We start from the raw sequence: 12,237 nt of genomic DNA, 5'->3' as shown, positions 1-12,237 counted from the left end.
TATTACTTGAGAAACTAAAAATGCAGTTAACCCAAACAGATAATTTAATATAAAAAGTTTTAAAAATTAAAGGGAAAGATGAGATCTTAACATAAAGAAATTTTATAAAATTAATTAATAGATTCATAAGGTTTAAAAATATAAAAGTACTTTCCATAAAAAATATAAAAGTACTAAATATTGGTGAAATTAATTATTAGGTATTACAACACGCAAGGAGAAAAAAAAAGACACTAAAATCCTCTCATTTAACATGAATAACGACCCAAATTTATAATATAAAAGTTGACTTTTATCTTCATGAATTTGAAAATGGCATAAAAAATTAAAACCGTTGATATATATTAATAGTTTTAAAAATATATTCTAGAAGTAGAATATATGATAAGTATCCTTTATATTTACTTTAAAACTTCAAATTTGTCTTAATTTTTTAGTTGCTGAAAAATATTATTTTAATTTACTTAAAAAATAAAAATGACACCTATAACATCAACGCACAAGTTTCATTCAGAAGGATCGTGCATTCGCTCATCCTATGTGACTTAGAGTAAGGTCGATTGAGGATATATATAATGTCAAGTCTCGCTATGGTCGTTTGAACGTTGATTTGCATGATGTTCATCCGAATAATTATGGAATAATTCCAATGAATGATGATATGGTTAGAGTTAGTAATTCCTTTAATGAGGCTTTGGCCATCTCATGTATCCGAGAGTGAATAGAAACAACAAAAGACAAAGATATGATCACACACACGCATATCTAGCTACATCAGCATATCCTATCAAATATTTAGTTAGACTAGAAAAATATTTCAATCTACGTTTCTAAATTATATAATGGTCATATTACATTTATGTAATCTAAAAAGAATCCCTCCTTGATTCAAATAGCATATTTCGTGTCGCCATATCATATTCCGTTAATTTCCCTCGAAACTTATCCTAAATGCTTATCTTCAAATAAGTGGCTCCTTCTTTTTTTGTTGATTGTCGGGGGTAATCATGAAATTTATTAACTTTTATACTCCTTTCAAACTTTAGAGTAAAATAGTATAACCAACGAATTCAGACACCCGCTCCTAACGTGCTGCGACATTTCATGTGGTTCCTAATTGCTCTACTGATTCTTGTTAATTTTCTACCAGCAAAAACAATGGTGATAGTTGATTTTGCTTGAAGAAAAAAAAATATATATAAGAATTGAGGTTATGGATGTTGTTCCATGGCATGACAAAACTAAAAAGCCAAGAGAGTCGTTCACAAGGAGTTAGTAGCATCAATATATATAAGGGGTGCTATGGGCAAACACATTGGCATATAAGACAGTGATGTCTCACCTTAAAAGGAGCGACATTGAGATTGAGATTGAGATTGAGAAGAGAAGGACCACCACATATATCATCAACTAGTAAGCATGGTCATGTGTCTGGCAGAGGCACATAGATATATTCTGCTGCAGCCCACATACTTTCTCTCTATGTGATATGGAATCAAAATCATACATGTGGTGGATAATTATAGTGACACAAGCTCACATTAGATTCCTTTCGTTGATTTTTTGAGATTCAACTCTTCTTAATCACTCATCCAGAGGTTCTTCATTATTAATACCTTCTATGCTCATATTTTTATCTCAGAGATAACAGTAATGAGTTTGTAATTATTAAAAGGAAACTTATTCAATATTAATTATAAAGTTTATAATGACTTGAGGTTCCTTTCATTGAAATGTTATAATAATGATATATTTATAAATTGTTTACTAACTAAGCACACGTATTTGGCTGGATAAATTTAAGAAAGAAAAGTTATAGAAAAAAAGGGGTGAAATATTAATTGTTCAGATGAGAGTAAATTATTGTTGGAAACGGTGATGCTGAGGATCACCCAAATCCCCCAGGATAACTGAACGAAAAAGAGAAGAGGAGGAATATTTCGGTGTGTCTAAAACAATAGTTTTCGGAATTCTGAAAAAAATTTAATTAATTAAAACCCACTAGAGAAATTTCTCTCCCCTTACACTGAGATCTTTGTACGGTGCAAAGAAAAGAAACTAGATTAGTCAGTAGTGATACATTTTGCCCCTATTAGGAGGATGGTACATGTGTTGTCTCCAAATGCTGTTACTTGTAACTAGGTGATTTGTGGTCTATGTAGCACAATGGGTGGTTTTTGTTTCTTTTTCCCGTTCACTAAAAATAATGCCAAAGGGTGTGATTTCTCTGTCTCCCTTGACAGGCCTGATTAATATGAAAATGTTTGAAAAAAAAACTCCAATACACATGTCTCCATCACCAGTGTTTATGAAAAAAATGTTTTTCTTATAAAAACTAAAATTGAAAATAAGAGAAAACAAAACATTTTGATAAAAAACTTATAAGCAGTCCTAACTCAAGTCTTTCACCGAGTAATCGACTCCAACTCCAACGGCCCAATAGTATGTAAACAGTCCAGTACTAGCAATAGTAAGAGGGTAGTTCTTTTCACACCCATTTTATTATTATAAGGATCTCATTTTTAGTCACCTAAAACCAAGACAAAGATTATCAATTTAGGCTGGTCCACTGCAAATTAATGCATTTTTTAGTAGCTTGGACTGAACCAATAATTGTTAGTACAAAAGAGTAGTTGCAGAATTGCAGGATAAAAACTAGTACTGTCATTTTGCCCCCATTTCCACACCATGTTTTTTTTTTTTTTGAGTTTTGACCACTTTTAAGGATAGATTGGTATTCAACTCTATTATGTGTCAAAGTTTAAAAGCAAAAAGTTATTGCAAGATAGTAACAAAATAAGATGATGTGACCATAATAATTCTGTTTGCAGCCTTATAAATGAAATTACATCTGATTCATAGTATCTACTGGATATGTCTAATGCAAAGCTGACATAACATGAATTAACTCTGCCATTCATATCAAAATTTTCTCGATACAATTAAAATTTATAACTGAAGTCAATGAAAATGAATAATTCTATGTACAAATTACAAAATGAATAATTCTATGCCTAGCTATCTATCTTTCAATCGTAGATATAATACATCAATTCATACATTGTAATAGATCTAAACAGAAAAAAGATGGTTTACATCATCAAAATCAGCTACGGTCTGTAGCTCTGCATTAAATAGAAAGACTTTCTGCAAGCTCAATTTGAGAGAAGGAAATCGCCAACATTAAATATTTCATGGGGAATTTCCATCCCAGCAAGTTGATTATAAATGTAAAGGATGATCAAAGCTTATCTCCCCTTAAACCAGCCAAGTAGTGTTCTGAGCATTCTAGTAACAGGAGACTTCCTTCCAGGCCTTTCCCCGAATGCAAGCTGGGGTCTTTCTTTGAATCACAACTTCTGCGACAAGACGAAGTATTTCAGAAGTTTCTTAATGATTTTGCATTGGAAGTGAAGGTAATAATGCTTCCATATAAAGAAGCATGGAGATTCCATATAAAGAAGCCTGGAGATTCAAGAACCTTCTGCAATGTTCAGTTAAAGAAGTATGGAGACTCAAGAACCTTCTGCAAGTCAAAATCACCTCTTCTCTCTGGCAGTGGAGGGAAAGCTAATCCTGGGTATGATGTCTCAAAGCCTTCCAGCAACTGTTAACATATCAAAATGATCAAATAATGACTTTTATTTTTCTCCCTCCATTGGTCTAAAAGGCAAAAAGATTTGCACTAAGTAAGGACGTGAAAGTTGAGTGTAAATATATTAACAGAGCCAGATAATTAGAATACAGATTTAACTGCAGAGTGATTGCTATCATAGATGCACCTTGAGCATTACTATCAAAGCCTCCAACATGATATTGTAAAACATTCAAATGTAAATTGATCCAAAGCAATAGTTTAAGGATGTGTTTTTTGCCTTCTGAACTTTGCAAAATAGGTCCTAAAATTTTTAGGGTGCAAATTGCAATATTCAACATACGAATTCAATGAAACTAAATAACACATCTGAAAGAAGGCAGGCCTCAAAATGAACTTCACTTTCCCTTAAACTTGTGATAAACTTTCATAATTTTAAAGTGATTCTATTTGAATCCCTACATCTTCCAGTTTCAGAAACAATTAAGAAAAGATGCCAAGGAGAAAATTGCTGGCTTTCAAAAATAGACAAATCCTCTATGCTTTTAGAAGTCTTAAAGTGCCCAATGACAAAAGAGCTCAAGTGGCAACGGCATCAGACTTTTATGTCCTGAATTCCTAGGTCTACACAGCCTCCCTTGGAACCAGAAAAAAGCAATTAAACTAACATTGTATACTTTTATGACTTTAGATGGAAATTTTGAATATGCTTTAGGATTTTGATAGTAAAAGGAGGTCTTAAAACCTGCAAAACATAAGCCAGCATCCCTACAGGCAAGAACAGTCATCATCATGTGTGAACCATCCAGTGAATGTACGAAGTTTGGAGGAAACGCAGATCTCTGTTTCTTGGCATCTACCTGGAATAAGAGTAGTTTTAATAATGAATATAGTTCAGAAAGAAAGGAAAGCTGCAAAAAAGAGGACTATGTACACTTACTGCATTACCCTCTCATCTCGAAGCCAAAAATTGAAGAGATGTTCCGATCTGCAGGTCAATGGTGAGATTCATAAGCATTGTGCTTTTAGATGGTAAAAAAGTTCTGAAACTATATGTTTTGATTAAAATGTATAATTATTGGCACCTGTCACGGGTTTTTACTGCTAATTCTACAATTGAAATACATAACACCTACAAATCTATGTTGCTTAAAACTAGTGCTTTGAAATATTTGGCCTGTGCTCTGAGAAGCAGACGAGCACATGGTCTAGACATTATGAGGAAATATCAGGTGTTCATACCAAAATAGTTCTAAATGCAATGGAGTCCTACAGCCACCGTCATTAATTTATTATTACATATTCTGCAGGTAATTGACTGGTGTATGTCCATTGCATTGCCTAATAGCAGGACATTGTTCAGGTGTCTCACAATTAAAAGACTATTGGATATTTAGATTAAACAAATTACCAAACATCATAAAAGCTTTCACACTCCAGTGATGAGCCACCAAAAAGGAAGTAATACAAGACATGTTGTTTATAGAGAATAATGGTTACGAATCTTAGTATCACAACTGCTCAAGAAAATGGTGAAACACGTTAAAGAAGGATCCACAGCTCCACACTTATATGTTAATACATCAATCCATTGCATCACGTCACATAATTTACCTATTTTAATGGGATTGCTATAGAAGTCATTCTTTTAAGCATTTAGGTGGATATCATACAGTGTACATTTAGTATGTCGGTTTTAACTTGGCATTATTGAGTAAATTAATATCTATAAAATAAAAGAAAAGGGGGAAAATCATTTCTATATAAAATCTTACCAGATGCCGTTCAGTTTTACAGTATGGTTGTACAGCTGGAAGACCAAGAGGAGTGGTCCAACAAACAGGCATGTTTTCAGAAACAATTACCTATAAAATTTTTAAGATGCCACCATTCAGGAATAGAAAGAAAGCTTGCAAACATGCAGGCACACACATATACAACAGTGTTAAAACCAATAGGATTTTAGTATCATTTGAAGTCCAACATGCTATCAGACCAAACCTTTGCACAATCACCAAGCCAACCCATAATGACACGTGCAGCACCAAAAATTTCTCCAAGGGCAGTTAATGTTACCTATAGAATGATAAGAGTATAAAATATAAGACAAGAAAGCAGATTTATTGTATAAGCATGCCTTTGCATGTTGATTCACATGTATTTCCACTCATATTACGGGGATAGATTTAATCAAACCAAATCCATTAAGATTGTACTAAATATACAACACCGTCAAATAACCAACTTGATCTAAAAACCTGATCTAGGTTTGATCGGGTCTAAAAAGGAATATTTTCTTTAATATAAGTATTCCAGCAGGTAATAATCTCCTGCTGATGCAATGATAAGAAATGCACATCAAGTCAGACATTGCAGTTTCTAACCGCTAATATAGGTTCGTACAACATGGCTGAAACTTACTTTAGCAGCATAGCAAGCTGCAGCAAATAAAGGTTTTTCATCAGTAATAAGGCCTTTCTCCTCTAATTTTCTCTTTATTTGCTCTCGTGCCTCAACATAAGTAACACCATAAACTGAAGTCATCACTGTCTGTTTGACCAGTTTCCTGTCAATCTAAAAGCTTCCAAGAGTTGGGTGAGTGAAAAGAAGAGATTATAGCTAGCTGCAGGAGCATACATTTTAATCAGTATTGACCTGATCAATTAAAGCTTTTGCTAACAAAGCATTTGGATAGGCAGCTGGGTCTTTGTTACAGTCCTTTCTCATAATTTCATGAACCCTGCTCAAACATACCATTCAAGTGAAAATTAAATATTGATTATGCATAGTAAAGTTGACGAAATCATTTGTATTGTACACCTAGTACTATGGGGTGTAGATCATGAAAATCTGTAAATGCAAGATAATGTAGTAAATATACTCAAGCAAAGTAGGTCATGAGGTAACAGATTTTAACCAAAAAGTAACTATTTGAGTGATATTACTATTTCAATGCAGTTGTGAAAGCAATGCATTTTGCATTCAAACTTCAGCAAGGCAGTAAGGTAATGATGTGAAAGGCTTTGAGCTTGAAATAACGTAGCATGAAACAGAGGTTTGAACGTAAAGTGTATAAGCTGTTGATAAAGGATTTAACTGCAGCAGCCTCCGAGTAAACATCAGTGGGTTTCTCACTAGTGGCCAAGTTAACTGTAGCAGCCTCCAACTGACAAATCACATTTATTCCAGTAAATTAAGAATAGTATATACAGGAATTTTCCAGCAACAGAAAATATTATAGAATAATTAATTGGATTAATTACCCTACCTTTCTCATTTGAACTTTGAAGGCATGTGGCATCTGTTTGTCTATCAGAATGCATGTGTGTGGGTGGGTCGGGGGGCAGAATTATAAATAAGCATATTACATGATGTAAATAGTAACTCTAGTTAGTCTTAGTTAATCATAGTTGTAACTGAATTAGTTTAGCCAAGTTAAGAGTTTGTTAGTTAGCTAGTTTACTATATATATTAATTACTCTTATGCATTGTAAGATGTTCTTTTGACAATGAATATATTCCATTTCATAATTTCTCTCCTTTGGTATTCCAAAGTTAACATGATATCAGTTTGAAACCGTTTTCGCAATTTTTTCGCGCCTTCATCTTCTTCGCGTTCTACAATTCTTTCTTGCTGAATCATCTCAACAATGGTGATTTCTTACTCTGATTTTGCTACCAATCCCTCTAATCCATACTACATGCATCCGAATGAGAATCCTTCTCTTATTCTCGTTCAACCTGTGCTTGATAACAAAAACTACCAGATCTGGTGCAGATCGATGAAGGTGGCTCTTATCTCCAAGAACAAGGTCAAATTTGTTGATGGCACTCTTTCTCCTCCCCCTATCTCTGATCCTCTCTATGAACCCTGGCTTCGCTGTAATAACCTCGTTCTCTCATGGCTTCAACGTTCAACCTCTGAAGAAATCGCGAAATCTCTCCTCTGGTGTGATCGCGCTTCTTTTGTATGGAAAAGTTTGGAGAATCGGTTCTCTCAGGGTGATATTTTTCGCGTTGCTGATATTCAAGAGGAAGTAGCTTGTCTTCAACAAGGAACTCTTGACATCTCTTCGTATTTCACCAAATTGATGACGCTTTGGGAAGAAATTGAGAATTTTCGTCCAATTCGTGATTGTACTTGTGCTATACCGTGTTCTTGTGGTGCTGCTACAGATTTACGCAAATTCAAGGAGCAAGATAAGGTAATCAAGTTCTTGAAAGGTCTTGGTGATCAATATTCTCATGTTCGCTCGCAGATTATGCTGATGTCTCCACTTCCAACCCTAGACAATGCGTTCAATTTGATTCTTCAACAAGAACGCCAGTTCAATCTTCCTTCAACCACTGATTCTTCAATTGAGAATCAATCGTCGGTGAATCACTTCTCTCAAACGCCTTCTCGTCCTTCTAATAATTCCGGTTGTGGTCGTGGTCGTGGATATTCCTCCGGTGGCCGTGGCAACCGGCTATGCACTCACTGTAATCGCACCAATCACACTGTTGAGACTTGCTTCATCAAGCACGGGTATCCTCCTGGTTTTCAACATCGTAAGTCCAATTCCTCTGGAAATGCCTCTGTGGTGAACTCTGTTCAAGATGCTGGTTCTGCTCACATTTCCTCATCATCATCTGCTTCCACATCAACAAATGGATCAAGTGCTTCTTTGTCCACGATTCAAGAGCAATATACTCAGATTTTACAGCTACTCCAACAATCCAACTTGCAATCTACTTCACCTTCTTCAGTTAATTCTGTTTTTGCTACAAATTCTGTCTCTCATACCTCTCCCTCTCCTTCATCTGGTAAGAATCTCTCAAACAATACCAGTCACTGGTGGATTGTTGACACCGGTGCCACTGATCACATTACTCATATCTTTGACAGTTTTTCTTCCACATATCACATTGCACCAAAACTATGACCATGCCTAATGGTGACACTGTCACTACCACAATAGCTGGTTCAGTTTTGTTATATGACTCCCTTGTTCTTCATAATGTTTACTACTTTCCTTCGTTTCATGCCAATATTATCTCTGTTACTACTCTATTTGATTCCACCTTATATGATGTGAAACTCTACCCTAATTGTTGTAAAATTGTGCAGCTACTTCATCCCAAGATGACTGGATTTACAACTAGGAGGATTGGCAAATTGTATGTGCTTGACACCACCTCACCTCTGGTTTTCTCTCCCACAACTGGTTTTGTCAACACCTCCATCTCTCATGATCCTGCCACCATTTGGCATTTTAGACTAGGACATTTAAGTTCTCATATACACAAATGTATTTCATCTTACTTTCCCTTTGTCACTTTCAATGACAATCATAAACCTTGTAATACTTGCCATTTGGCTAAACAAAGAAATTTACCTTTTGCTCATAGTACTACTAAATTTGTTGCCATTTTTGATTTAATTCATGCTGATATATGGGGACCTCTTTCCAGCCCTTCCATATTTGGCCATAAGTATTTTCTAACACTTGTAGATGATTACAGCAGGTTTACTTGGACAATTTTCATGAGAAATAAAAGTGAAACTAGAACTCACTTAGTTAATTTCATTTCCTTCATAGAAACTCAATTCAATAAGAAACTCAAATGTATTCGTAGTGATAATGGGCCTGAGTTTCTCATGACTAGTTTTTACCTTTCTAAAGGTATCATCCATCATAGGTCATGTGTTGAAACACCTCAACAAAATGGCATCGTGGAAAGAAAGCATCAACACATTTTGAATGTAGCACGTGCTCTTTCTTTTCACTCTCATCTCCCTCATAACCTTTGGCACCTCTCTACACAACAAGCTATCCACATTATCAACAGACTTCCCACCCCTCTTTTGAACAACCTCACCCCTTATCAAATGCTTCATTCTACTCCTCCCAGCCTTCATCATTTAAGAGTTTTTGGATGTCTTGCATACTCCTCGACCTTACATAACCATAGAACCAAATTTGCACCAAGGGCAAGAAAATCCATATTTCTTGGATATAGGGAAGGCACCAAAGGCTACCTTCTTTATGATCCTATCACCCATGAGTTCTATGTTTCAAGGAATGTAATCTTCCATGAAATTGTCTTTCCTTTTGCCTCACCTCCACCTGCCAATAATCCTGTCAGTGTCAACCTTGATATTACTACCTTAGACACATCTGACATTCTCCTAGATCTTCCACTATCCTTACCTCCACCAAATGAACCTACCTCCCCTCCTGCACCAACCAGAAAATCACATAGACTAACAAAACCTCCTGCTTATCTCTCTGAATACCACTGCAATTTGCTATCCTCAATGCTGCCAGCATCTAATCCAGGTAAATCTCCTTACCCTCTTTCTTCTGTACTGTCATATGACAAATGTAGTCCATGTCACAAACGTTTTTGTCTGTCCATTAGTTCCCTTACAGAACCCAAAACTTATAAACAAGCTTGTAAGTTTGATTGTTGGAATCTTGCTATGAAATCTGAGTTAGATGCTCTTGCATCCACAAACACTTGGTTTGTTGTTGATCTGCCTGAAGGTAAGCAACCAATTGGTTGCAAATGGGTTTACAAGATCAAGCATCATGCTGATGGATCCATTGAACGATACAAGGCCCGTTTGGTGGCAAAGGGATACACTCAACTAGAGGGTGTGGATTATTTTGACACTTTTTCACCAGTTGCTAAGCTTACCACAATTCGCACCCTTCTATCTGTGGCTGCTATTAAGGATTGGCACTTAGAACAACTTGACGTCAACAATGCTTTCCTTCATGGTGATCTGCATGAGGAAGTATATATGGATCTGCCTCCTGGGTTCTTGCTGCCTGGTTCTTCTTCTAATAAAGTCTGCAAATTACATAAGTCCTTATATGGACTGAAACAGGCTAGCAGACAATGGTTCTCCAAGTTATCCACTGCTCTTATCTCCCTTGGATACTCACCTTCATCTGCTGACCATTCTTTGTTCACAAAACTACATAATTCTCATTTCACTGCTCTTCTAGTCTATGTTGACGATATTGTCTTGACATGTGATGATTTGCAGGAAATACAATCTGTCAAACAATTCCTTGACTCCACATTCAAAATCAAGGACCTTGGCAAGCTTAAATACTTTCTTGGATTGGAAATTGCAAGATCTATGCAAGGCATCTTTCTCAATAAAAGGAAGTATGCATTGGAATTGCTTGAGGACAGTGGTTTATTGGCTACTAAGCCTAGTACAACTCCCTTTGATTGCTCCTTGAAGCTTCATGACAGTGACTCACCCCCTTATGAAGAAGAAATAACCTATAGGAGACTTGTTGGCAGACTTTTATATTTAACTACAACCAGGCCTGACATTGCTTTCATTGTTCAGCAAATTAGTCAATTCATCTCTCAGCCATTACAAGTTCATCACTCAGCAGCAATTAGAGTCCTCAAATATCTCAAAAGTGCTCCTGCCAAGGGATTGTTCTATTCTTCCTCCTCCACACTCAAACTCTCTGGTTTTGCAGACTCAGATTGGGCAAGTTGCCCTGTTACTCGCAGATCAGTGACTGGTTACTGTGTCTTTCTTGGCACATCTATGCTGTCTTGGAAATCTAAAAAGCATTCCACAGTATCCAGGTCAAGTTCAGAAGCAGAATATAGAGCTTTGGCTAGCTTAACTTGTGAATTACAATGGCTGCAGTATTTGTTCAAGGATCTTCACATCTCTCTTGATCAACCTATCTCAGTCTACTGTGATAATAAGAGTGCTATCTATCTTGCTCACAACCCCATCTTCCATGAGAGGACAAAACATATTGAAATTGACTGTCATGTCATTCGTGAGAAAATACAAACTGGCCTCATTCATCTCCTGCCGGTTTCTTCTGCTGCACAATTGGCAGATGTACTTACCAAGCCATTGCCTGCTCCCTCCTTCAATTCATTAATTTCCAAGCTTGGCCTATTAGACATTCATAGTCCAGCTTGTGGGGGGCTATTACATGATGTAAATAGTAACTCTAGTTAGTCTTAGTTAATCATAGTTGTAACTGAATTAGTTTAGCCAAGTTAAGAGTTTGTTAGTTAGCTAGTTTACTATATATATTAATTACTCTTATGCATTGTAAGATGTTCTTTTGACAATGAATATATTCCATTTCATAATTTCTCTCCTTTGGTATTCCAAAGTTAACAAAACATCACATCGAGGCAGTCCCTAAAATAATAATTATTGATTCCTAGTATCATAATATTCAGATAAACAGCCAATAGCTACTTTCTCTAATCTGATAGTGTCATTTAGTTGCTAAGGATCAAGGCCTAAACTATTGAACCAATCATAATATTGATTTAATTTTTTTTTTAAAAAGGTGAAGCCTCACTCTGGATTCTTTGATATGGCTTTAAATCTATGACTGAATGCTGGTCGAATATCAGGTGGAGTATCAGCAGACTGATTAACTGGAGAGTGTACAAATGCTGTTTCAATTAATAATTCTATTAATCGACTTCCCAGCTGCATAGATTCATAGAGTTCACTCATTAGATTCCAGTTTAAAAAATTAAGTTAACGATAATTACACTCAGACATTAAAACCAACCTTAGCCTGGATATCACGACCCCAAGGGCCAGATTCTTCCTCTTTCAGTAGCTTCTGAACCTGTTTCAGTCT

At 35.8% G+C, this 12,237-nt stretch overlaps 1 protein-coding gene and 1 long non-coding RNA gene across 2 annotated transcripts; one reads left to right on the top strand and one right to left on the bottom strand.

Annotated features, from left to right (window-relative positions):
- Positions 1-2,990: 2,990 nt before the first annotated feature.
- Positions 2,991-5,498, bottom strand: LOC102662551 (uncharacterized). Its single transcript, XR_005887763.1, has 4 exons — positions 5,371-5,498; positions 4,536-4,583; positions 4,341-4,455; positions 2,991-3,607 (listed from the first exon to the last, which is right to left on the bottom strand). It is a non-coding gene; the product is annotated as an uncharacterized lncRNA (long non-coding RNA).
- Positions 5,499-7,245: 1,747 nt separating this feature from the next.
- LOC102662412 (uncharacterized) lies at positions 7,246-8,520 on the top strand. Its single transcript, XM_006575990.1, has one exon. It carries the CDS (start codon positions 7,246-7,248, stop codon positions 8,518-8,520), a length of 1,275 nt encoding a protein of 424 aa, XP_006576053.1.
- The last annotated feature ends 3,717 nt before the right edge of the window (positions 8,521-12,237 follow it).

Source organism: Glycine max, chromosome 2, assembly GCF_000004515.6.
Source record: "Glycine max cultivar Williams 82 chromosome 2, Glycine_max_v4.0, whole genome shotgun sequence".
Lineage (NCBI taxonomy): Eukaryota > Viridiplantae > Streptophyta > Magnoliopsida > Fabales > Fabaceae > Glycine > Glycine max.
The sequence above is the reverse complement of the archived record's forward strand: the minus strand, read 5'-3'. Positions and strand labels throughout refer to the sequence as shown.